Source organism: Microtus pennsylvanicus, chromosome 10, assembly GCF_037038515.1.
Source record: "Microtus pennsylvanicus isolate mMicPen1 chromosome 10, mMicPen1.hap1, whole genome shotgun sequence".
NCBI lineage: Eukaryota > Metazoa > Chordata > Mammalia > Rodentia > Cricetidae > Microtus > Microtus pennsylvanicus.
Genome location: NC_134588.1, coordinates 28,446,606 through 28,473,198, shown reverse-complemented (window position 1 = coordinate 28,473,198; position 26,593 = coordinate 28,446,606). Strand labels below are relative to the sequence as shown.

Genomic DNA, 26,593 nt, shown 5'->3' with positions numbered 1-26,593 from the left:
AGGCCAGAAGAGGGCACCAGACCTCATTACAGATGGATGTGAGCCACCATGTGGTTGCTGGGATTTGAACTCAGGACATTTAGAAGAGCAGGCAATGCTCTTAACCGCTGAGCCATCTCTCCAGGCCAGCAATTTATTTTTTAATGTAAAGATCTATTTTATTTTTAATTAGTGTATGCATGCCTGTCTGTGTCTGTCTGTCTGTCTGTCTGTCTTATGGTATGTGCGTATGCGGGTAGATGCCCAAGAGGTAGGAAGAAGGCTTTGGATCCCTTGAAGCTGGAGTTGCAGGTGGCTGTGTTGGAGGTGCGTTGGGAACCAAACACGAATCCTCTAGAAGAGCCACAAGTGCTCCTAACAGCCGAGTCATTTCTCCAGCCCCTTAGTTTTTTATGTTATATTTTCAAAGCATTGAGCTGCAACAGAGTGGGGACCAGCAGGGACCTTCCTTAACCATTAGTTTCAAAAGCACCGACTTTGGCACTAGAGACATCTTGAAATCAACCAAGAGGCAACTGAGAGAGAAGAGAACCTTGTCCCATGTGCACTGCTCGCAGATGTCAGGGAGGAATCACACACAGTGAGACAGCAGTATCGCTTTATTGCCCCAGTCCAGAAGCCTCCTGCTCCAGCCCTACGTGCTGGCAGACTGGGCTCGCAATCCACCCGCCTCCCTGCTCTCAGCCCCGCGCTGCTGCCCGCGCCGCCCGCGTCGCCTGCCTCCTGCCATAGCGCAGGCCGAAGGAGTTCCAGTTGTAGGCTGACAGGTCCTTCTCGCGCTGCACCAGCACCGCTCCGCGGGGTGTTGGAATCAGGCGACTGAGAGCGGTGCACACGGGTCGCTGGCGCCCCGCGGAGCTCTCAACCGGTGGGCATGGCGAGGTCCTACGGGCTCGCAGTCCTGTAACCCCAGATTTCCCTTCTGCGCACCGCGGGCCCTTTTCCCAGGCATTGATGAGTTCCTGGGATCCGGACTGCTGGCCTAGAACAGAGAGCAAAGGCAAATGAGACTGGGGAGGCAAGGCTGGCTCAGACCTCTCCGATGCTGGTCCCGGGTCCTCAACCTCAGAGCTTAGCTCTGACCTCAGCGTGGAGCCAAAGTGCTGCTTGGTTAGGGTGGTTAGGCTGCATGCTCTTCCCTCCTTCAATAGCTTTGCTTTCAAGTGCTTGCCAAAATTCCCCTAAATAACTTTATTAAACGACCTCCTTTGAGGAAGCAAAGACTCTGTTCTGTCCTCTTCTGGGCTCTCTGCCTGGCTCCTCAGTGAGTGTCTGCATCTGGAGTTTGAGTGGCCCATAAACACCTGGGGCGCGGGGGAAGGAGGGGACTCCATTTATCTCTCGGAATGGGTGAAACAGTACCATGCACGTAGTAGGGCCCCAATAAGTGCCCATTAAATAAAAGCTAATGAAAAACCTGGGGTAACGGAAATCAAAAAGGTGGAGCCAAGGCCATTGTGAACACGCCCTCCTCACACCTGTGACCTGTGATCTGCCTGACCCTGGTTGCTGAGGACAATTGCAAACTTTCATGTACAGGATCAAGACTGAGTGTGGACCAGACTTTACCTACGTGGCCCTAGCAGGCACAGCTCTTCTAGGCGGGCGCAATGCCTTCCCTTCCTGCTGGAGGCTAACAGGGCTCACTCCAAAAACACTTCACAAAGCTCATTAATTCCACTCCCTCCCTCCCTCCTTCCCTCCCTCCCTCCCTCCCTCCCTCCCTCCCTCCCTCCCTCCCTCCCTCTCTCCCTCTCTTTCTTTGGCAGTAAAACAGGGCAAGTAGCTCAGAATACACAATAAGTCTATCAATTCTAGCGAGTTAGTAACAAGGAGGCCTGGTGTGAGTGGGTGTTGGGGCTGAGGATGGCATTGAGCTTGGCTCCTCGATACCCTGGCACACTTTGGAGACGAGTGTGGCTATGGTCCAAGATTAATAATAACCATATATGAGGCCTTTCCTACCTCCTCTGGGTAACTGGTGTGGGAGAGACCTCAGTTCCACAAACAGGATATACTGACAGAGCCAACAGCCAATGTCCCTGTAAGCGATGGGGCTATCATTGCCCTGGAATGACGACACCATTGGTGAAGTGTCTGGGGCCCTGTTCCCTTCGCTTTGGTTATGCACAGTGATGTCAGATTCACAGGGGTGTCCTGCGTTCCACGCCTAAGATCTGAGGTCCAGAGAGGCTGAGCAAGCTCTACTACGTACAGAAAACAGACGACCCGGAAAAATTCAGACCCCTGACTCAGCAGCCATGCTCTTGGGGTGCCCTGGCATCTGCTGGGGTTCATCAGGATTTGGCTGAATACCTTTGGGGAACACTTTGCCTCTTTGGACTTTAGTTCCCTCAGCTCATCGGTTCCCCGAGTGAACTCGTAAGGTTGATAGATCTTAAGGTCTGTGTGTTGAGGCTTTTGTTTTCCACTTTTGTTTGTTTGCTGTTTTTCAATCCCCCTTAAGGTATCTGAGGTCACAGATAAAAGTAACTACACAGTCAGCTCCTTTCCGGCATCTGTCCAGAGAAGTGCTTGGTATAGAGTAGAGAGCACAACAGGAGACAACCACCAAGGGGCTGGGTTAAGAGGTTCCTGGACCTAGATGAGCCTCCTGCACTCCCAGCAGGCTGGTCCTGGGCCAACCCCAGGTATCTGTCAAGTGCAGTAATTTAACTCATGGAGGTAGCCTGGCTACGGTATGAAAAATAGGGTAATTCTCATGTGCAATGACTCTCCTGCCCCCTCTCCTGGACCGTTCGTACCTGTGAGCCCAGGGTTTGCCAGAGGTGCCACCTTTGCCAGTGGCTCCCCAAAGGTAGTGATGCAGAGGAGAAGCAGTAGCTGCCAAGAAGCCAGTGCAGTCATTCTGGCAGGAGGAGGCAGGTCCACGATGGTCAGAGGCTGAGTAAAGACAGAGAGAGGCAAAAAGTCTGGGTCAGAGTTAGTCCTGTACCAGAACCCAGGTCGAAGAGAGAAACTGGGGGAGAGGGGAAGCCCTGTGACCAGAGACGACCTGGGGGGGGGGGGGATAAGCCTGAGATAAGACCACAGGGAACAGGACTGCAGGAGCGGGGAAGGAAGGACAAAAAGTCTGGGTCAGAGTTAGTCCTGTACCAGATCCCAGGTCGAAGAGAGAAACTGGGGGAGAGGGGAAGCCCTGTGACCAGAGACGACCTGTGTGTGGGGGGATAAGCCTGAAATAAGACCACAGGGAACAGGACTGCAGGAGCGGGGAAGGAAGGACAAAAAGTCTGGGTCAGAGTTAGTCCTGTACCGATCCCACGTCGAAGAGAGAAACTGGGGGAGAGGGGAAGCCTGTGACCAGAGACGACCTGGGGGGGGGATAAGCCTGAGATAAGACCACAGGGAACAGGACTGCAGGAGCGGGGAAGGAAGGACAAAAAGGAAGGGTCAGTCTTGGTGGAAGGGGTAAGCTGATGACGCTGGACAATGGTGGGGTTGCTGGTCATTGGTTTGCTGGAGAGAGATACGGAAGAAGGAGAATAAGGTGCTGTGCATGGGGGTGACCAGGGTGGGGAGGTGATCAGAGAGGGGAGGTAGATGAGGTCACGCAGGAGTGTGCCATGCATGGGGGTGACCAGGGAAGGGGAGGTAGATGAGGTCACGCAGGAGTGTGCCATGCATGGGGGTGACCAGGGAAGGGGAGGTAGATGAGGTCATGCAGGAGTGTGCCCATGGGGGTGACCAGGGAAGGGGAGGTAGATGAGGTCACACAGGAGTGTGCCATGCATGGAGGTGATCAGGGAAGGGGAGGTAGATGAGGTCACGCAGGAGTGTGCCATGCATGGGGGTGACCAGGGAAGGGGAGGTAGATGAGGTCACGCAGGAGTGTGCCCATGGGGTGACCAGGGAAGGGGAGGTAGATGAGGTCACACAGGAGTGTGCCCATGGGGGTGACCAGGGAAGGGGAGGTAGATGAGGTCACACAGGAGTGTGCCATGCATGGAGGTGATCAGGGAAGGGGAGGTAGATGAGGTCACGCAGGAGTGTGCCATGCATGGGGGTGATCAGGGAAGGGGAGGTAGATGAGGTCACACAGGAGTGTGCCCATGGGGTGACCAGGGAAGGGGAGGTAGATGAGGTCACACAGGAGTGTGCCCATGGGGGTGACCAGGGAAGGGGAGGTAGATGAGGTCACACAGGAGTGTGCCATGCATGGAGGTGATCAGGGAAGAGGAGGTAGATGAGGTCACGCAGGAGTGTGCCATGCATGGGGGTGACCAGGGAAGGGGAGGTAGATGAGGTCACGCAGGAGTGTGCCCATGGGGTGACCAGGGAGGGGGAGGTAGATGAGGTCACGCAGGAGTGTGCCCATGGGGTGACCAGGGAGGGGGAGGTAGATGAGGTCACGCAGGAGTGTGCCCATGGGGGTGACCAGGGAAGGGGGAGGTAGATGAGGTCGGCAGGAGTGTGCTCTGAGGTTCAGCTATTCTCCTGGGATCCTGGGATCCAACCCTCCTCCCCTTAGTGCTGGGTTCTGTGTAAATGCGCAGCTTTTGGTGCTCGCTCCCCAGGGTACACACACCTTCCACAATCTGGCCTTAGCCCTCCTGCTAGAACAGAAATCCAATTCCTTATCTCTTCCAGGAAAAAACGAAGAAGAAGGGCAATCATCTTACACATTCTCAAAGCTCTCCACAGTCTTGGAGACCATCATCAAATTGTCTTATTGCCTGTAATTCAAGCGGGGAAAGCCTTTCTCTCACCTAGCCCATCAGATGCTTCTATTCTCAGGGGCTCTGGGATGTTGTCAACTCAACTGGCCTCATCAGTTTGCTGAGATAGGAGCTGTGTAGCCTGACCCTCATCCAGCCACTCTGCCTTCCTTCTCTCCTGCTCCCTACTCCACCCCACTTCTCCAGCTCCCAAGGCCAATTTTTCTTTGAAAAACTCATCAGCACTTTGAAACTGTCCAACAAATGGGATTAAGGACAAAGTGTCCAGGAGGCTGGCGGCACCACAGGTTGAACGTAGGCTTCTGTCCAAGGACAGGGGTGGGGAGTATCATTGTGACCCATTTCCGGAGTAGTTTCTCAGCACCATGTATCCTGCCACTGTGCCCCCGCCTCGGTCCCTCCACCCAGCCAAATGCAGACTCACATGGAGTGGTGGGTAAGAACCCTCACTCGGCAACTATTTGGCACTGCGCAACCAATTGGTGTGCTGTTCTGTGTGGAAGACCACCTCTCCCACCCCCAGCTTCCCAAGGCTGTCTATAGTTCCTTTTAAAGTAAGGGAATATGGAAGCATCGTAACAATTCTAATCTTTACAAAGCAAAAACCGACTATGAAGTGAATGGCTATAAAGACAACACCATTTTCACGTTTTAGGATTGTTTCCACAAAATCCGCGGACTCAGTGTCTTTCAGTGATTCCACACTGCTCTTTAAAAAGTTTGGAACTGGTCACGTATCTAAGCGTCCATGGGCTGAGCAGAACCAGGTTCTCCACCATCTGACGTCAGCTTTCTCGTGATTGCAGTCATGGGCAGTGTGCGGCTCTTGCGGTACCCTGGTTTCTACTTCAGGGCCTTTGTATTATTAACCTCGTGTCTCCTTCTCTACCTGTCATTGATTCTGTTCGCTTTTGTTTAGCCAATGGCAGTGATAGGTTCCATGAGTTTTACCCCAAGTTAAAAAAAAATAAAAAAAATCCTGACTCTGAAATGCTCCAGCTTTCCCCTCATCCCATGAATCATGAGTAGGCCACGCCCATTGACTATTCACCTGGTCACCAGCTGCCTGCTCAGATAGCTACTGACTCCGTGACACCCTGAAAACCAGATACGTTCTGCAGCTGCCTTAAGGCCTGAATAGAATGTGGGGTAGAGTCCAAATCCAGTAGGCAGAGCCTTGGTTATCAGGGCCAGTGTAAGGCATTGCTGGCAACTGTCTCCTGCCTAGGGCTGTGCTAGGTGCTGGGTGCTAAGGATGCTGGCACAGAGTACCTCTGATCTCAAGTTTAGTGTAAGAAGTTGGCTCATAGGCAGCTTAGAGGAGGAGATCACTTCAAAATAACACCAGACACATGTTAAAATCCAGATGATGACAGCTGGGATGCCCAGCCTGGGGGGTCCAGGCTGCTGGTGGCACCTGAGCAAGCGTGTACCTGATGAAGCCCCATGAAGAAGACTTGCAGAAGCCACTCACCTCGGGGGATTTGCGTGGACTGGTGCCAGGGTGCTGGAATGGAACACAGGGGTGGGTATGGGGGATACAGAGCTAGAGCTCTCTAGGGAGGGAGAGGCATCCCAGGTCTATCCCAGAGAGGCCTGAGGAGGGCAGGACTGTATTAACACGCCGTATCAGACTGGTGGAAGGCTGGTGATCCTAATGTCTGCCTCTCTGTCCCTGTGGTGCTCGGCCCCATCAGGGACAGTGCTTCTCATGTGTGCCATGCGAGAACTCTGCCTGCCCCCAACACACCCTCACCCCACACAGACACACACACCACACATAAAGCACACACAAACACACTATGTACGACATGGGCTGGTGAGATGGCTCAGCAGATCAATGTGCTTGCTGTCAAGCTTGACGATCTGAGTTTGATCCCTTGCGCCCACAGGATGAGAGGAGAAAACCAACTCCCACAAGCTGTTCTCTTGACTTCCCTATGTGCGCTATGCTCACACACAGACACAGCAAAATAAATAAGTAAAAAAAATGTACAGCACACATACCCGGAATACATACCACATATCTCCCACACTCACCATACACGTCACACGCATGCACACATTTGGACACCCCAGACCCTGGTAACTCTTAACTGCTTAGTCTACAGGCCACGTGTGCATGAAGTAGAACTTAACCAAGCGCGCGCGAGCGCGCACACACACACACACACACACACACACACACACACACACTCCAGGATAATTTGGCCAGCCTGGCAGTCTGGAACAATCAGTGCTCCTTGCTTTTGGCTTACTTGATGTTTCAGCTGGCCTTGGACTGAAGTCTGCTCTCCCAGATCTTCCCTAGGTCAGGGCAGTCCCAAGTGCTATCAGCAGTGTACCTACCTTGGCTGGGTTCGGCAGGAGGGCTGGAGGGAGGAGAGCCACTTGGGTAGTTGGAACACACCGAGAGAAGCCACTGGCTCCTGGGTTTACTCTCACTGGTCCCTGGTCGCAGCCCCTTTTATGAGGTCTAGGTGGGTGACGTCTCCAGGCGCAATCCCACCTCTGCCCTCCCAGGCCCTCCTCAGGACTCCACGCCCTGCCTCCAGCTTCCGCCTCCTGGCTGTCACGTCTGGATCCGGCGACTTCCTCGCCCCCAGAAACCATCCAAGGCTGCTCTCAGAAACTCACTAATTCTTCCAGCCTCTCCATCCTCTTGACACCCCCTCCCTTGCAGCTGGAGACTCATTCTGCCCCAAACAATGAAGAGAAAATGACCGAGGAGAGTATACGTGAAATGTCTTATCCCTGTCTGCCCACACACACACACACACACACACACACACACACACACACAAGTGAATAGGAGACACAGGCTGGAGGAGGAGGGGAAGGGCACAGCCTGACCCAGAGGCTCCTCTATGCCCACATGCTGCCCTCTTAGAGAGAAACGGGGTCAGATTGGCCTCCATCGGGGCAGTTTCTGAGCTGTGAATTGAGAGTGGGGGTGGGGCTGGACGGGGGGGTCTCCTCCCCTCCTTTCCCCTTGATTACCGAGCTCCTGCATGACGCAGGATTTGACACGCATGTGATATGACATGGTCAGACGTGCTGGACAGTTATATAAGCAGTTGGCTGTGAGGAAGGAAGGAGGCTAGAGCTGGTCATAGCAGCCCATACATGGAATTCTTCCTCCTGATGGTTGAGACAGAAGGATGATAAGTTTGAAGCCTGGTCAGGCTGGGTGACAGAGTGAGATATTGTCTCAAAAAGCGGTAGCCATAGTGGCACACCCCAGCACTTGGGAGACAAAGGCAGGTGAACCTATGAGTTTGCAAACAGCCTATTCTACATAGTGAGATCTTGTCTCGCCCCCAAATATAATAATACTACAAAAGGAAGGAAGGGAGAGGGAACATCTATTTTATACTTGATGTGGCCAAACTGGCCTTGAGAAAGTAAGTGTGGAGAGTGGGCAGCATTTGGTGCATGGAGGGCGTGGCCAGCCTCACCGTCGGTATTTCCTAGCACCTACTCTACTACTAGGCAAATAAAGAAAGGGGCTCAGTGGGTGCTCACCATGACTCTGCCCCTGCCCTCCCGCTTTCTTCCCTTACGGATTCTGTTCTTGGTTTTTATTTTTATTTTAGACCAGGGTCTCACGGTAGCCTTGGCTGTCCTTGAACTCACAGAGATCCCTTCGATTCTGCTTCCCAAATACTAGGATTAGAGTCTGTGCCTCCAAAACCTGGTCTACACCTTTCTTCAGTGTACATGAACTCCTTTTAAAAAGTATAGTGTGTCATATGTACAATCCCAGCACTCAGACACTTGAAGCAGGATGGTCGTGAGTTCCAGGCCAATCTACAACCGTGCCTCAGATAAACAAAACAAAGAAAAACTCCTTACCGTGAGACAAGGAACTCGCCAGAACAAGAACCAGCTCATCTGTGGGGCTTGGTTCTCTGAAGGCAATGGCACCATCCACCCCCAAATAGAAGGTGGTTTTGGTGCCACCTCTACCTGCTATGTCCTATGTGGAGTGGTTACCTCATGGCTGAGATGCTCTTCCTGATGCTGCGTGGGCTTAGTTCCCATTGCTCACCCAACATTAACTGAGGCTTAACATTATAGCAGACCCTTCAAATGTTAAATACCAGCATGAAAATCACACAAGGGACAGGGTCCGACTCTTAGAGAATGCAATTACACCTTGTGGACTCGCTCGGGGTTGGAGGAGGTGCTGCAACCCGTCCTAGGCCTGGGGTGGATATTCTGAACTGGAGACGTCAACCCCGAATCTCAGACACGTTCACAGCTTGAGGATTTAATCTTCACTCCCTGCAGAAACTTAGGTTAGGGATGTTGTTTCCAGCCTCAGTTGGCTGTCAGGGACAGGATCTCGACTCCTGGAAGCCTCTTGGGAGAACTTGGGGGTTTAAGGTCAGTCACTCAGCTCCATCTTTCTTCCGGACTTGGAGATGCCCACGTGTGATAGGAAGTAAGTCAGTGCTGGGGAGGGGATTCACGAAGATAATCCCCGTCCCCCTTCGAGCCCCTCCGCCAACAATCCAAGCTCGAGAAGTGCACCTCGCCGGTTCAGACCATTGAGCTGGAGCCTTGAAGCTTCTGCGACAGCTGTGGGAGCCAAGAATCATTATCCCAGACAAAGAGTGGGAAGCAGACTCAATATCCAGGCTATTACCCAGCTGACCTTGAGATGAGGGGCTCTGATGCACTAGGCATGGAGAGTGGTGGAGGGGTGTGCCCAGCTGGCAGGCGCTCCAACATGTGGGTTCTGGCCCCCTTCCTGGATGCCTCAGTGTGGAGCTATCAGGTACTTCAGAGGCGGGTGTGGGCCCAGAGCAGGCTCTGTTCCCTGCCTGACTTGATGTCACCAGCTGTCATACATCCCCGTGGCCCAGGCTTAATCAAGTGTCCCAGAAAACACATCTTGTCTGGGTCACCTAAGTTTCATTTCTTTGGCTGGGGAGCTGTTAATGGCCGCCTCCTCTCCACCTACACCTTAGCCACTCCAACCTCCAGGGCCCCACTTTTGATTTTATCAAGTGGAGAAGGAGCAGGGAGGGGAGGAGAGTGAAACTGGGGTGCGTGGGTCTCAGAGAGTACGGGGGGGGGGGTCTGTGGCACTTAGGATAGCACTTTAAGCAGTTCCAAGTGTTCTCTCAACCCAGACACCACTACCAGGCCCAGGTTCCCTCTACTCACAGTGCTCAGGAAGGAGATGTTGGAAGCACTGCCCAGGAATCCAAAGGCCACAGGGAAAAAGCTCCTAGGAACAGAAGAGAGGACGGGGGGGGGGGTCAGTGGTGGCCCAGGAGGGGAGGAGGAGTATAGCAAGACTGACATCTCTTATTCAAAGGCTCAGACTTTGGCTCCTGGGAGAGCAGCCACTGGACCCTGGGGACAGACCTGTCCTGGGCTCTGTTGAAAGCAGCAGCAGAGTAAGTGACTGAGAATCGCGGGCTGAGCTCGGGTGTCTTAAGTAGTACTGGTACCTACGTCATAGGCCTCACATAAAGCCAAGCTGAAAGGGCACACATCTTTGTGACCTCTCCTGATGATTATCCTGGCCCGATGCCCTCTCTTTGCTAGATGGGTAGGGAGCAAATGCACCGAGTCACTGAGCCCCTGGCATGGATGGAGGCTGGAGTTTGTGTCTGTGGAGGCACAGCCTTGTGCCTCAGCATCCCCTTGCTGAAGCTACTTTTGCCTTTTCTAGGGCTTGGAGGCAGTCAGGTTGGGAAGTGGACCCCCAAGGTCCTGGGTGAGTGAGGAGATTAGAGATTTGAATTTTGTTGGGGTCCAAAGCCCCAACATAAACTACTTTTCCCTCTCTGGATTGGCCTTGGAGGCGCGGGAATAATTGAGACACAGTTCACACCGCCATATTGGAAGGGAGTCTCAGGGTTCATTCATTCCTGAAGATCACCCGCATTTATTATCCAAACACCTTTTATCCCCCAAGGTAAACTAAGGTAGAAGTTCATTAACATGGTCTTTCCAGGAATATCAGGACTACAGTCACGGGAGCAGCTTGGCATTCACACTTCTTCTCAGGCGATCTATATAATTACAAAAAGGAGCAGGACATCCTGAGCTCTTGTTAGGTAGCCACAGCCTGTCTAGAGGGTACGTGATTGCTTTGGCTTCCAACGATGGCCAGAGAACTTGGCTGTCAAACCATGTAGAAATAGGGGCCTACAGAATTGACCTGGCCACTTCTCCCTAAACCCCAATATACTAAGGCAGAGGGGGCTGGTACTCACTTGAAGAGGTTAACAAATCCATAGGTCTCCAGGAGCATGCCCAGCAGGGGCCAGCGCAGCAACACAATGGCTACACCCCCCAGGAAGAAGGTGGTCCCCTTGAGCTTGTGTCGTTGGAAGAAGAAGGAAAACGTCCTCCTCAGGCCGATGATGAGGGAGAGGCCAGTCAGGAACAGCAGCTGCAGGCCCAGGGAAGAAGTGAGGACAGAGAGGTAGGGTGTGTGTGTGTGTGTGTGTGTGTGTGTGTGTGTGTGTGACCCAGCAGGGGGGCAGAATCCCGGAACTGGAAAGGGCTCTGGTTAGTAGGGCATAGAAATGCCCTGAGGCAGAGGGATGGACTTGAAGGCCTTTTATTCCCACCCAGTTCCTCAGCTCCAAGCTCTTCCTCATATAGAGGCTGTTGTGGAATGGAATCTTCCCCCTTTAACAGAGGAGAAGTTGGTACCCAAAGTCTCTGAAGGGTCCCCACTCTGTGGTTCTGCCAGAACCTTCAGCATGGTTTCCAGTGCTCCGTTCATGAGGGCCCAGGCTCCCATAGAATACAGCTTTTTTTTTCTAGAAAGTTCCCTGCCCACCCACACCTCCGCCATGCCTTTTCTTTCAGTGTTCCAACCACTCATGAAAACTTTGGTCTCCATTTCCTTCCCAACTATCTTTTGTCTACTCCTTTCTCTCAGCCCCTGTTTCATAACGAAGTTTTTATCTTACTCTGGCTTTTCCCCACTGCTCTTGCTGCCCTGGAGGTGTCCTTAGATTCAGGGATTCAGTGGTGGTCAGGGGGTCTAATTCATCACGGGAGAGCTTGGTGTAACCGTCTTAGGTTCTCCATGCCCACAGATCCTACTGTCGCTCTCCTTACCCCCCAAGTCCTCATCTACCCTAAATAGCTATGACCTGAACGAACTTGGGACCGACTCTTCTGGCCACCCAGCAAAGGCACCTGGTATTGGGGGACTCACGTTTCCGAAAGCCAGGAGTACGGAGTCAAAGTACAGGAGTATCCCGAAAAGGATGAAGAAGACACCGAAGCCGGTGACGCCCACGCCAATCTCTGCAGGAAGCAAGGGGAGCTCTCAGGGGAAGGCTGGCCAGGGGCAGGAAGCTGAGGAGGAGCTGCTGGGTTCCTGGGAAGCTTTTTGTCAATGCTGCTTCTTCCTGACCACATAGCACACTGTCTTCAGGATTGAGCCTCCGCTGAACACAATCACCTGCCTATTCTTTGCTACAGGTAGAGCTCAGGGACCATACCCAGTGAGGAGAGAGAAGGCTGGAGGCTCAAGACCCTGGATGGCTCCTGGATCCCTCTGTGCCTTCTCCTCCCTCCTCGGCCCTCAGTGCTGACCTGCCATAGGGAAATAGAAGCCATCAGTTAGGAATACATTCACCCATCCTGCAGCAGTGGCCTGCCCACCCCCAGTCTCCTCTAATTTCAAATCAGTAGTAGCTCACAGGGTTGACTGCCACAGTGTCTCCACCCATTAGCAATGTCCTGTGGGCATCACCAAAGACCACAGGGGTTAACAAAACCAATGAGCAGGAGGCAGAAGTGTGGGACAGTCTGGACACCTTGTTTGGTCAAGGGCTATACTCTGGGTGTGTGATGTGTGCTTCTGAACACTCCCTCCAGAAATAACAGACAGGACTCGTGGGTTCTTTGGTCCTTCTCATCTCATATGGAAGTGTGGATTTGACTCTCTGCCACTGTGATAGGCATCAAATGACCATTCATTATGCTATTTTTTTCTTTTTAAACTACATTAACCATTGGACTGGAGAATTGGCTCAGCAGTTAAGAGAACTGGCTGCTCTTCCAGAAGGCCTGGTTCAGTTCCCAGCACCTATATGGCAGCTCACAACTGTCTGCGACTCCAGTTCCAGGGTACCGAACACCCTCACAGAGACATGCAGACAGGCAGAATACCAAGGAACATAAAATAAAAGTAAAAAAATTAAACATAAAAAGTTACTTCTGTTTGAAGTACACACACACACACACACACATTTGAAATTCTGTTTTCAAAGTTGAGTATGTTAATACAGGTCTGTAACATCCCAGCACTTGGGAGGTGGAGGCAGGAGGATCGTGAGTCCATGTTGTCCTTGTCTGTTTGAGATCACTGTGGGCTACAGAGCACCTTTATCAACAAACAATTTTTTAAAAAAAATCTTTCAAATCTTTTGGTTTCTACCCAGAAGTGGGATAACTTTTCGCTCTGGTGTTTGAGAAGCTTCAGTGCTGTTTCCCAGAGTGGCTCGTTCCTTTCACTTTCCTGTCCCCAGGGTACAAGGCATCCCACATTCTTGCTTTAAAAAACTTATTCCTAGTTTTATTTTTATTTATGTGTATGTATGTGTGTCTGTGTGTTGTATGTTTGCATGTCATGTGTGTGGGCGCCTGCAGAGACCAGGTTTTGAGCCTCCTGGCCTAGGGGCTGGGACATGGGTTTTCTGGAAGAGCAGTGAGCACTCTGGACTGCTGAGCCATGCCTCCAACCCCAATTTTAATGCTTCTGGTAGCAGCCATGCTGACAGTGTGGTACCACATTGTAGGTTTTTGCTTTGTTTTTTGATGTGGGATCTCAGGTTTGTGACAAGTCCTCATGATGCGTCTGAACATATTTCTCCTTCCACACCCAATGGTACTGGCCTGAATTAAACTTCACCCTTGGGGCTTTAGAATGGTTGTGCTCTTATTCCACATTGTACGATGCTTCTCCCCTAGCAGACAAGGTACCCACCCTCCACACCGTACAATGTTTCTACCCTAGGAGACAAGGCACCCACCCTCCACACTGTACGATGCTTGGCCCCTAGGTGATAAGGTATCCACCCACTACAACCATGCAGACTGGGCATGGTGGAAGACTACACCACGTTTCTTTAGTGGGAATGATAAAGATGTTTGGGATTCGTTGCAGTAGTGAGAGTTGAATACAGGGTTGTACTCCATGTGCTAGACAAGTGTTCTATACTAGGGCTACATCCAACCCGCCTCCCAGACACAGTCATGGTCTGTAGTCTAGACCTGCTTGTTTGTTACAAAATCATATATATCACGTTATAAAAATACATTATCAGCTGGGTGTGGTGATGCGTGCCTTTAATCCCAGCTCTTAGGAGGCAGAGGCAGGCGCATCTCTGTGAATTATAGGGTGGCCTACAGAGTGAGTTCAAGGACAGCCAGGGCTACACAGAGAGACTCTGCCTGAAAACAGCAGCAATAACAACAACAGAAATCTGTTATCTCCTTACACTGGTCTGTGACTGTCCTATGACTCCAATCTCATAGGACGCCCTTCCTCCTACGTGGATACATGATATGAGTGTGGTTTTGCTCTTTGTTTTGTTCTGTTAAAACACCTGTTTTTCTGTCCTGTGCACCCTTAAGAATGAACTATTTGTTTTTTAAAGAACGTAAGTTTCTCAGGTTTGCTTTGTATGTCTTTCTGAGGAGGACAGCAGAGCCTGGCTCTCCAGTCCACACATTCCTGACCTTGAGTCACTGCTGCTTGTTTCATAGAGAAACAAGAACTTGAGTCAGGAGGCCAGGAGAGGCTTTCAGACACGGAGCCATCCTCATGAAAGTGGAGGCCAGGAGTGGAGGGATTGATTAGGCTAACCAGCCACAGCTGTAACCCCCCACCCCGCCCACTGGGTGTTCCAGATGTGTGCTGGTGTCATCAGAGGTACCCAAGACCATTCTAGGGCCCTGTCAAGATTCTGAGAACCAATATGAGGAAACTCCCTGTGGCAAGCATCCTGAGGTGTGAAAGACTGTGACCCAGGCCGGGTGGTGGTGGCGCACACCTTTAATCCCAGCACTTGGGAGGCAGAGGTAGGCGGATCTTTGTGAGTTCGAGACCAGCCTGGTCTACAAGAGCTAGTTCCAGGACAGGCTCCAAAACCACAGAGAAACCCTGTCTCGAAAAAACAAAACAAAACAAAACAAAAAGACTGTGACCCACAGACACGGCCAGGTGAGAATTCATGCCCTGCTCAGGGGTGTGTGTCTGCACCCCCAAACTCAGGAGGTGAGTTCAAGATCAGCTTGGGCTGACACCAAACAAAATGTCCGATGTGGTGCGTGCTGCAATCCCAGCCTTAGGAGGCAAAGGCGGGATAGTTACTTCAGGTCTGAGACCAGTCTGAGCTATAGAGTGAAATTCTCTCTCAAAAAACCTAAACCAACCAACCAATCTCTCTGTCTTCTTATATACATATTACAAATACTTAGGAGAGTTCCCCTGCCTCAGCCTTCCCAGTGCTGGGATTACAGGTGTCTTCCACTGAGTGCGGCTCTTTTTTTTTTTTTTTTTTTTTGTTAGACATCTTTTCTAACAGTGGTTTGAGCCATGCTCACTTTCTGGTTTGTCCTGTGCCCTTTTTTCACAGGTTGATGCCATTCCAGAACTTTTCTCTGCTGAGATCAGCCTTTTTTATAGGCCGCATTTAGTTGTTTCTGGCAGTCAGCATCACACACAAGCTCACAGACAAGTTAGGAGATGTTTCTCATACACAGCTTCAAAACGTCTTCCGTCCTTTGCTTCTCCTGTAGTTCAGCGACTCAGTCAAATCTGGGGAGGGGAACTTGCACCTGAAGTTCCTTTCAGGACAGCAGCCTGGCAGAGGAAGCGGTGGGTTTGGGTACGCGTGTCACACAGACAGGCAGCAACGGCAGACTTGCTGGTAGGTGATGTCCCGTAATCCAGACAGAGGTAGCAGTGCGCCCCCTGCTGCACAAGTCACAAAGCAGAAAGCAGGGAATAAGGCAAACTCTTGAGGACGGCCTGGCTCCAGGGCACCTCCAGGGCTCCAGAGACCTCCCTGGCTTCAGACCGGCCAGTTTGGAGTCTCCCTATGTTGAGCGTTATCTTGCATCTGAGTCCCAACTCTCCAGCCTTGGGTCCCTAGGTCCTGCAGTTCCCAAGCTGCTGCCAGAAGGAGCCCCCAGCCTGCAGCCCTTGGGGACAGGCCAAAGCCGGGTGGCCAGGGCACCGGTTTTCAGAATGCATCAGGCAAAGCCAGCTTCAATCTCTTTTTTTGCTGCATGGCATTGTCGCCTGGAGCAGGTGGGTAGGTCTCTTTGGATGAAGCTTGTGGAAGAAGTAAAACAATATTCATTGTTTCTCAAATTCCGTATCCTTCAATTCCTGTGCTCTTCCTGCCTCCGCCTTCAGAGCAGCCAAGGCTACAAGAGGGAGGCAGCTGGTGGTCTTTCTCTCTTTTACAATCACAAAGGTGCCAAAATTTCTAACTCCTCTACTAAGACTCTTTTGTCCTCATACCACTCCTGAACCTTGTGGAGTGTCCTTCCCTTACCCTTCAGATAGACAAGATACAGATGTCAAAGCAGGAAATGAACACATATATTTCTATTCTCCAGCCCTCGAACTCCACCCAAACTTTACCTATGTGTGCCCACAACAACATTCATGGGAGGAGACTTCAGCTCATCAACACGTGGCATCGTTAGCGTGCCTGTCTGGAATACTTCTACAGTTGGAACTCAACATGACCTTGGTCTTTGGAAGATTCAGAACAATAGTTTTGTAGCTGGTCCCTTCATAGGGTGTGTCTAAGAGTCCACTGGACTGGCAGAGCTATCTGCCAGATGATATCAGGTACACTTACAGTAGCCTGGGGGCGAGCCTGCTTCTGGCCTGATACCACTTTACTCTTTACTCTTCAGGCGACACACTGGACCCTCCTGTATGAGGACCCTGCCTCTACCCACGGGAGCACCCATCTTGGCTACCCACTCTGCCCCACAGGCTGGGACTCTGACAGCCCACTCTAAGTACCCCTTCGCCGTCCGTCAAATGTTCGAGAGGAAGAAGGGGAGTTGAAAATAGTGATGGACAGCTGATGCTCGTGCCACAGTGGGCACTGCCCATATCTTAACTTGACATAACCATCTGTGAAGGGGCTGTGGTTAACTCCACTTCATAGAACTGAATCCTGAGAATTCACAGGAACACTGCCTGTCCAGCCCTGGATACAGCTGAGGCTTTGAAAAGTGACATTAACCTCTTCTGCATAAAGTGTTCATGCTTTGGCCATTAATAACCTTCAGGTAACCAAATCTCCAAGCAGGTGTCAGTCGTTGGCAGCGAGAGGCAGGCCACTCCTTGGTGGAAAGCGCCTCTCCTGGCTTCCAGGATACGTCCTGATTTTCTTCCAGCTGTCTAGCTGTCTCCCCACTCCAGGGCTCCCCCACCCTTTTGGCCTGCACCTACTTTCTTTCTTTTATGATTTAACTCCCTCAGGGTTTGGGCCCAGCTCCGGTCTCTCCTCACTCTGTTTCCACGCGCCTGCCCGTGTTTTCAAATGCCGCGTGTGTGCCAACAATGCCTACATTTATCTCTCCTGCCCAGCACTCAGCAGATCCCGCTGCTGGCTTGGCTGCTGGCTTGTTTTCCTCGCTGGCACTCAGCATGCCTCTGGTCCCAAGCTGTGATCAGCCTCCCTTTCTTTATCCTCACCTCCTGTGAAAAGCGGCTCCACTGCCACCGGCTGCCAAGCCACTTGAGGCGCCTGCCACCCTCCCTGTCTAATCCACTTTTAAGTCTCAGGCGGCTGCTTCCGGAAACATCCGAAAACTGCCATGCTTCTCCCTCGTTCTGTCACCCCTAGCCACCTCTTCTCTCTCCGGCACGGCCTCCCTTAGTCTCCTGTTTCCTGCTTGCCACCATTCCCATCTCCAGTGCTCCTTCACCCAATGCTCAAGGATTGAAAACATACCAGCTGATCATAGAGCACCCTGGTCATTCCACTTACTTGGAATGAAGCGGGGACCCTTTCCTATACGTGCCTTACAGATCCTATGGGGGGAGGGGCCAAGCTTCTCCTTCTACCTTCTCCTAAACCCACACACTCCTCTTACACCATTGCCTTTGACTTCCGAAGATGCCCATAGTTTCCTGCCCCACGACCTTTGTAGATGAGGATTCTTTGTGTGGCACACTCTTCTCACGCTTCTAAATGCCAGCTCCTCGGGGAAACCTGTCCTAGCCTGTGCTCTGACATCAATCTAGTTCTGCCATTTCTCCCTCTCACAGGACTAAGTATCATTCTTAGGACTTGTCACAGCCGGATACGAGCATACTGTCACACTGGAAGGCTGATGAGCCCGTCAGCATGCCCCTGTCTCAGGACTCCGGATTCATCATCCTTTCTCCCCCTTTTGATTCACTGGGTTGCAAGATGGGAATGCTGGGGGAGTGGCTTGGGTGAGCTTTGGTGTGATATGGAGACAGTTTGATTGTCACAAGGGAGTGGAGGTTTGGCTACTGTCACCTGGTGGGTGGCCAGAGGTACGGCTAAAAATTCCTTAGTGCCCAGGGCAGTTTCCCACAACAGTATCGGCTGCATCCAAAGGCTCAGGGAGTGGGGAGGCTGAGAGGCTCTGCCCCAGGGATTGGGGACTCCTATGGCTTTAAGCAGCAACTATATACATGTTGTTGATTTCTCTGTCTGGACAAGTCTCTCTCTTGAAGTTCAGGCCCTCTCCTCCCTGCCTGGATATCTGAGATATCTGAGACAAACATACCCAGCCTATTCAAATCTGGCTCCTGCTTCCCACTTACGGATCCACTTTCCAGTCTGCTCCCCAGGTACCGGGGAGGTATCCTTGACTCTTCATCACTTCATGTCTCACATTCCATCTTCCAGCAAATTCTTCCAGTCACACAGGACCACCTCCTATGTCTGCACTGCCACACCCTGCCTCCTGCCTTCTGCCTTCTCTCACCTCAGAACAGCCTCTTATCTGCTATCCTACCCTCTACAGTCTAGTCTCGAGAATTCCAGCAACCAGAGCGAGCTTCTAAAACACAGAGAGGCCACACCTCTCTCAGAGAGCTCACTACAAACCTTCCATCTCTACGGTGGTCCACCTTGGGCTGCCTTTCGGGGACTTCCCTTACCCAAGCTCTTAACCTTCCACCTGTGAAGTCTCAGTCACACCAGCCTCTTGCTGGACCTCACACACCACAGATTTTATGCCTCAGGACCTTTGTGCTGGCTGCTCCCTCTTCCTGGAACAGATGGCTGCACAGACTACCTTCTCACTTCCTGTAGTCCTCTGAGTTAGGGCCTTTTCCAGCAAAGCCTTCCCTTGTCAGTGGAAATGAATCCCCCAACACACACACACACACACACACACACACACACACACACACGCACACACACACACATACACAAACCCATACGCTCTTCAAACTCCATGGTTCCTTTACTCTGTTTTGCTTTAGGATGGAAGGGGGTTCTTATTACCATCTGATCTACTACACAGTCACTTCTTCAGGAGCTAATGGCCAGCCTTCCCTTGCTATCAGGTAAACTGGAGTCCCGCTTGCCTTACTCTTAGTAGTTTATTCTGTGTTGGCACAGTACTTGGCGTACATTAGACAGTTACCATAGGGTCACTGCAGAGCGAGTCGGCTCAGAGGCCAAGCAACTCACCCAGCGACACCTACATCTCTGTCCTCCCTGTGGCTGAGCCACTCTTCCCAGGCAGTGGGCTGCCACATCCCTGCTCCCCTAAAGAAGTGGGGATGCATGGAGTGAGGACCACAGACTAGGGCCACAGGAGACCTTGAGGGTTTGAGGAGTTGTCTGATTGAGCAGAGGTACCCTCGTTTTCAGAACCGTGGGTGATAGGGGCTCAGCCTGCCGTGTGAACTTGGCCTCTAATGGCCTGAGTTCCTGGCTGGCCTCACCCTCTACAAGGCAGGGGTCATACTCGCCCTGACCCTGCTGCTTTGAAGATGCCAACAGAGCAGCTTCCAACTGCTGGTTCCAAAGGTCACATTTCTAGGTCGCAGAGGAAGAGCCGGGTTGGGAAGAACACGTGTGCACTCACCCTAGCAGGGACCCCCTCTACAGCCCCACAAGCCTCCCCTCCCGCCCCGCCCCTCCCCTCCACTCACTCTGCCAGTTGGTGATGGAGATCATGCTTCAGTCCACTGGGGGCCTTCCTGATCAGCTTGCTAGGAGTGAGCCCGGAGGACCGATCCTGGGCATGTTCCTGGGAAGCTGACCCTTGGCAACAGTGAAGGAATCTCTGGTAAATCATTAACTCCCGTCATTCCACGTTCCCCACACACAAATGGCTGCTTAAAGACACAGGCCTATTTGGAAACTACCATTCACAAGGCCCTTTCTGGCCCACCTCCTCTGAACAACTTGGTCTGGATATGGAAAGGCAAGGGTCTGGGCACGCCTGCATTTTCTCACCTGTTTTGGTAGAGAGTATGGGAAGAGTTGGGATGGTGCCCCACCCTTCACCCTTTTGCTTTTTTTTTAGACAGGGTCTCTACAAGCTAGTCTGGATCTCACTATGTAGACCAGGCTGACCCTGAATTCATGAAGATCTGCTTGCCTCTGCTTCTCCAGTGCTGAGATTAAGGTCATGTGTTATGTGCCGCCACATCCAGCCTGGCTCATCTCTTTGAAAATGTGCTGATCATTGTTTCTTTCTTGTTTTTGTTTTTGGCTTTGTGCTAGTACACATGAGAAATGCTATGGGCCCAGACTCATCTGATTAAAACCTGTAGCAGACCTAAGGAGAGGCAGGTTCATATAAACCAAGGGTGTAGGCGCCACACGGAGTTGGGCAGCAAGACTCCAACTTCCTTTCCCCAGCGGAGTCCTGATGGGATGGTGAGGTCAAGCTGGTGGCGAGCTGCTCTTAGGAGAAGACTGAACAGTGAGGGAACCTTTGCGGTTCACTCAGCAGTTGGGTATACGTGGGCACATTCTTCCTTGCTCTGTGAGCCTGAGGAAGAGGTAGATGGGGGCCTCAAGGGCTAGGTCAGCAGTTAAGAACTCTTGCTGCTCCTGAAGAGAACCGAGTTTGGCTCGCAGCTTTACATAGTGGCTTACAGTCGCCTGTAGTCCCTGTTCCGGGAGACCCAAGTCTCGATCTTGGTCTCAGCAGGCACCAGGTGTGCATGTGGTACACATGCATATATACAGGCAAATGCTTATACACATCAAATACATTTTAAAACGAGAGAAGAAACAGATGGTTTCTGATGACCTTCCCCCATTTTAGAGGGAACCATAATCAGTTCCTCTTTATAATGTGTCCCTGATCCCAACATGAAGCTCCCATATGACATGATTGACATCCAAATACTATCTGAAAACTCAAAGCCGCGCCAGAAAGGAACACAGACTCATTATGAGATGTGGTGCCTCTCAAGAGACAAAAGCTCAGACGAGGCCTCCCAGGAGATGCACATGGGGCTGGAGAGATAGCTCAGTGATTAAGAACACTTCCTTCCCTTCCGGAGGACCTGGGTTCAGTTCTTAGCGCCCACCTCAGGCTGCTCACAACCGCCTGTAATTCCATGTGACATAGACAGACAGGCACGCACTAAATAAATAAATAAAATTTCAAAAAATAAAGAAGACGCACACAAAACAGACAGGTAATTGAATTGTGCACAACAAGTGTCTAAATGTAAAAGAAATAAAGCAGGGGTCAGGCTGGGTGTGGTGGCACCGCCTTTAATTCCACCACTCAGGAGGCAGAGACAGGCTGATCTCTTTTATTGGAGTCTAACCTGGTCTACGTAGTGAGCGACAGACCAGTCAAGGCTATTTAGTGAGACCTTGTCTCAAATACAAAAACAAATAACAAATAACCTTGAGTCATTTTATACAGAAAGGAAACCCCACATGTCCGTAAGCAAACAAGCAAAGCATGGTAGCACCCGTTTGTGATCTCATCCCTCACGAGGCTGAGGCAGGGGGAACTCAAACTTGAGCTCAGCCTGGGCTATCCAGTGAGGTTAGGGCTAACCTGTACTACCTAGTAAGATCCTTTGTTCTACCCTGATCCCCCTTAAATACTAGGAGTGAGCAATAGACTGGACTCTGACACTAGGAGCCACGCAGACCTGTCTGCCCCACTGCTTTGTAGGTTGAGGCAAGAGGATCACACATGCAAGGCCTCCCAGGATTAGAGTTCAAGGTCAGCCTTAACAATTTACTGAGACCAGGTCTCAAAATAAAATACTTGAAAAGAATCCTTCTCCAGGGTCTAGCTTGGGAGGTGTAGTCCTCACTTCGCGTCCAGGAAACTTTCTCTTTGTAACAGATGGTGACCATGACAGCAAGCCACAACCAATCAAATGCAGAGCTGTGGTGTTAGTTCCAATGGATACATCTACAAAACAACCCCCAAACCTTAAGGCTCAGAGAACAAAGATCAGGGAGTTGGTTGTGAGATCGTGTCTCCTAGGAATGTCAGAAGTTACACCCATAAAATCTCACCAACATCACTGCCCGAAAATGAGCTGAACAAGGACACCAATAGGCATGCTAACATGGATGGAGGGGGAGGCCCAGAAGATCTTGATCGCATACGAAGAACAATAGGCAACTAAGAAGTGCTGAGAATGGTCCTCCCAGGGAGGAGCACTCCAACTGACTGCTCAGTACCAAATGGTAGGCTCTAAAATATACAAGTAATGTTAGATAGACTGAGCAGGTTGTACTTACGTGTTTAGGAATATATGTATATGTGTATATGTATGTGTGTGTGTGTGTGTGTGTGTAGCGGCGTAAACGAATGCAGACAGATTGTAAAAATATATATATTTTTAATGTAGAAATAGACTTACAGAACCACTGTTCCCGCGGAGACCAGGAAAGCAGAAGAGAGAGCTTGGAGCACGCTCGCCAAATTTATAGGCAGACATTAGCCTGAGGCGAACACGCCCCCCCAAGGGGTGGAACTTATCCCTACGTGTGTGTGTGTGTGTGTGTGTGTGTGTGTGTGTGTGTGTGTGTGTGAAACAACTCTTGAAAACAGAGATCATGAATTTGAAAAAGAGCAAGGAGGGGATTATGGGAGGGTTTGGAGGGAGGAAAGGGAAGGGGTGGGGTGGGGATAATGTAATTATAATCTATAATTTTTTTAGATTTATTTAATTTATAAGTGTTCTGCCTGCCTGTATGCCTGCAGGTCAGAAGAGGGCACTAGATCTCATTACAGATGGCTGTGAGCCACCATGTGGTTGCTGGGAATTGAACTCAGGACCTCTGGATGAGCAGTAAGTCCTCTTAACTACTGAGCCATCTCTCCAGTCCCTCTATAATTTTTTTAAAAGGCTGGATCTGGGAGCGATGGATGACTCAGTAGTTAAGAACATTGGCTGCTCTTCTGGAGGACCTAGGTTCAGTTCCCAGCATGCACATGGCGGCTCACAACTGTCTGTAACTCCAGTTCTAGGACGTCCAATACTCTTTCCAGGCTTCTGTGCACTGCATGCACGGTGCACAGACATACATACATACAAAATTCTCACACACATAAAATAATAACATTTTAAAAATTAATTATAAATGGCTGGATCTATTAATTACACATTGGTAGAGTGTTTGCCCAACATGCCTGGGGCTCTAGATTCAATTCCCCAGTACTGCAAACAAAGAAAAGCCCCAGGTAATTGCATCTAACAAGGGAAACAGGGAAATGACCCTGGCTGAAGGGGGATGAAGAAGAGGGGTGGATCAGAGAGGAAGTAGATGAAGAATCATGTGGCTCTGCAGGGGACATGGGTGGTGTGACGTCATTGTCACGACACGGAACGGACTTGTGGTGGCTCTCAGACTCACATCTGCCATCCCCGGGGGATTTAAATGGTTTCAGCGAATCTACATTTTCAAAGATCTGTGGGCAACGGGGTTAGACTGAGAAGAACAACTATAAGGGCATCCTCGGAACAGCGTCAGAGAAAGATGGAAAAACCAGCATCTACACAAAGCTTAAAAAGCTTAAAGACTCAGGACTGGAAAGCTGACTCGCAGATCAAGCTGCTGTGGACCCAGGTAAACTTGGAGGGAGAGAAGCAACTGCACAAGGCTGTCTGACCTCTGCACACAACAGAAAACTTAAAACTGAAGGGGAAATGCCAGGCAGTGGTAGCACATGCCTTTAATAATCCCAGCACTCCAGAGGCAGAGGCAGGGGATCTCTGTGAGTTTGAGGCCAGCCCAGTCTATAGGTTCTGGGACAGTCATAGCTTCAAAAAACAAAAATAAAACCAAAAATTTAAGGGAAAATATAAAGAATGGAAAAATGAAATGATTTTTTTTAGTACCTTTTTTTTTTTTTTTTAAGACAGGGTCTCACTCTGTAGCCCTGGCTGTGCTGTAACTTGATATATGTAGCCCAAGCTGACCTGGAACTCACAAAGATCTGCTAGCCTCTGCCTCCCAAGTGCTGGGACTAAAAAACATCTGACATCCTGCTTGCCTTTTTTTTTTTTAAAGGATTACTTTTAATTCCATGTATGCTCTTGGGTGTGCCTGTGTGTGCACATTACTGCAGGTGCCTGTGGAATTGACGTTGTGAACTGTCTGTTTGGGTGCTGGGAACCAAATTCAGGTCCTCTGAAAGAACAATATGCATTTTGACCCACTGAACCATCTCTCAAGCACATGAAATAATTTCTCAAAGCTTTTGTTCTGAGACCTCCGTTTAAAGGGTCTCTTAGTGATTCCTGTGCTGGGCTCCCCTCTGGGAGATATTCATAGCCTGTGATTCTGGGTGCTGGGCTCCCCTCTGGGAGATACTTGTAGCCAGCTTCTTTGCTCTTTGGCAACACAGCCTTGAAAGAACTCTCGGTTGCATGAACTGTTATAATACACGTGTGGCCAGTACATAGAATGGGTCGTTTGATAATTCTGAGACTCTGTCATATTCCACTTAAGTTTCTTCATCTTCCCGAGCTGTTCATAAAGTCTTCTCAAAAGCTTAAAACGCACACGAACTTTTGACTAGTATGACGAACTGACTTAGGGTGAGCTTGTGTGAAGTGCGTTTTGGTCCAGGCAGACAACCTGATGCGGTTTGCGGAGGACTGGAGTCTTGTTTTGGAAGCCTGTCCCGTGCAGTGCAGCAACTAACAGCTAGCCAGCGTTTTGCCACCACACGTGAGAAAACCCAAGGCTCTCTTGCAAATCTTCTAAACGGCCGCTAGGGGACAGTATAGCAGTCATTAAAATTCGTGAGCTCTAATGTTATGAGACCTTAGACTTTCTATTAAAAATTTCTGTGCCTCAGTTTCTTGGCCAAGAATAGTACCTATCACATGGGAGCGGGTCTCATGAGCATTACTGAGTAGCTGTTACCTGGTGGGGTGGGTCTCATGAGCATTAGGTAATCATGAGGGTCACTGAGAAGCTTTATTCACGTGCCTAGATCTGGGTACCTGTCCCAGAGTAAGCACTTAATGAATTATTGCTATTAATATTCTAATGCAGTTATATTAACTACTTTTGCTATTATTAGTCTTCTCTCAATAGGCTGTTATACCTAAAAATTGTGGCTTTAAAAAGCTACCCAAAGGTATCAGATGTCAGCTAGGGATACTATCTGTCATGGCTCCCATCGTAGGCCACTTGGAACATGGTGCAAGTGAACTCTGAAGTGGACTTTCCCTGGCATGACTTTCTGGACACTGGAGTGGAGTGTCCACTCTCCTGGGGAGGACATGTCACAAGGGCAATCCTAAGAAGGCGTCTGGCCATTTAAGGTCAGCCTGATCCTCAGCCTGTGGCTGCCTTGGGAAAGAGACGTACTCTCTGGGGCTACAGACCTATGACCGAGCAGGAGAGAGCACCCTGGAGGCTGGCCAGCCAGCATGTCTTCCAGCAAAGGCCATCAGCTAGTGAAGGAGGAATCTAATTAAACATTCACCTGTCCAGGCATCGTGCCCTGCATGCAGCTCAGGGACATTCTCAGTGTCACCGCTACACTCTGTCATGATTGCAAATGAATTCAAGTTTTCAAAGGGCTTTTTTTTCCATCCACTCCCCCCCCCCCCCCCCAAGAACTTCTTGGGAAAAGTCACGGTTGTCAGATGAGAAACCCAAGGCCGCAGAATCTAGTCACCTGTCCAGGTCTTTGTGCCAAGAACACCTCAGCATTGCACCACCCTGGAGGCTCCAGACCAGCAGTTCTCAACCGGTGGGTGGAGACCCCGTTGGAAGTCGACTGACTCTTTCACAGGGGTTGCCTAAGACCATCGGAAACACAGATATTTACATTACAAGTCATAACAGTAGCAAAATTACAGCTATGAAGTAGCAATGAAGATAATTTTATGGCTGAGGGTCATCACAACATGAGAAACTGCATTAAAGGGTCGCAGCATTAGGAAGGTTGAGAAGCACTGCTCTAGAGGGACCAAAGGGTTGGGCATAGGCTAACAGGGTCTGGAGCCTTCATGACCCCCCCACACCTAAGAAATAAATAATCATACCACAGTTCCAGAGCAGCACTCTGCAAGGCCGTGCTGCGGAGGTTTTTGTTCCATTTCCTGATTGCATCCCTTTACACACCCAGCCTGGCTTGGGTGGAGGGTTCATCTGAGCCAGGGCGTCGGGGGGGGGGTGCTGCCCCTGGCAACTACAAGGCATCTTTATCCCATGAGAGGGGCCACTCTTGCCGGTGGAATCAATGATACAGGTGGAACCTCATGACTGCATAGTTCCCAGCAGGTGCCTGTCACTGACTCCATTCTAATGAGGGTTGCAGATGGGGGCTTAGGGTCCAGAGAGTGACATCCGCCTCCTCAGAAGCCTTTTTCTTTTAGTCTGGATTTAAAAATATATATTTATTTTTATTAAAGTGTGAGT

At 50.6% G+C, this 26,593-nt stretch overlaps 1 protein-coding gene across 4 annotated transcripts; it reads right to left on the bottom strand.

The window, feature by feature from the left end:
- Window positions 1–601: 601 nt before the first annotated feature.
- Window positions 602–19,984, bottom strand: LOC142858559 (vesicle transport protein GOT1A). Of its 4 annotated transcripts, XM_075987967.1 has the most exons (6): window positions 19,867–19,984; window positions 11,896–11,987; window positions 10,937–11,115; window positions 9,876–9,939; window positions 2,766–2,904; window positions 602–982 (listed from the first exon to the last, which is right to left on the bottom strand). In XM_075987967.1, exons 1-6 carry the CDS (start codon window positions 19,889–19,891, stop codon window positions 681–683), a joined length of 801 nt encoding a protein of 266 aa, XP_075844082.1. In that variant the 5' UTR covers window positions 19,892–19,984; the 3' UTR covers window positions 602–680. The 4 variants fall into 4 exon arrangements, with proteins under 4 accessions (XP_075844082.1, XP_075844083.1, XP_075844084.1 ...); XM_075987970.1 differs by lacking the exons at window positions 602–982; window positions 2,766–2,904 and adding an exon at window positions 8,267–9,284; XM_075987968.1 differs by lacking the exons at window positions 9,876–9,939; window positions 10,937–11,115; window positions 11,896–11,987 and having other exon boundaries at window positions 19,867–19,967.
- Window positions 19,985–26,593: the final 6,609 nt, after the last annotated feature.

Coding starts and splice junctions, on each gene's coding strand:
- LOC142858559 (XM_075987967.1), bottom strand. CDS start 19,891: ATGATCTCCATCACCAACTGGCAGA. Junction 11,988..19,866: donor CTCCATCACCAACTGGCAGA/GTGAGTGGAGGG, acceptor TGCTTCCTGCAG/AGATTGGCGTGGGCGTCACC. Junction 983..2,765: donor GGCAAACCCTGGGCTCACAG/GTACGAACGGTC, acceptor TCTCTGTTCTAG/GCCAGCAGTCCGGATCCCAG.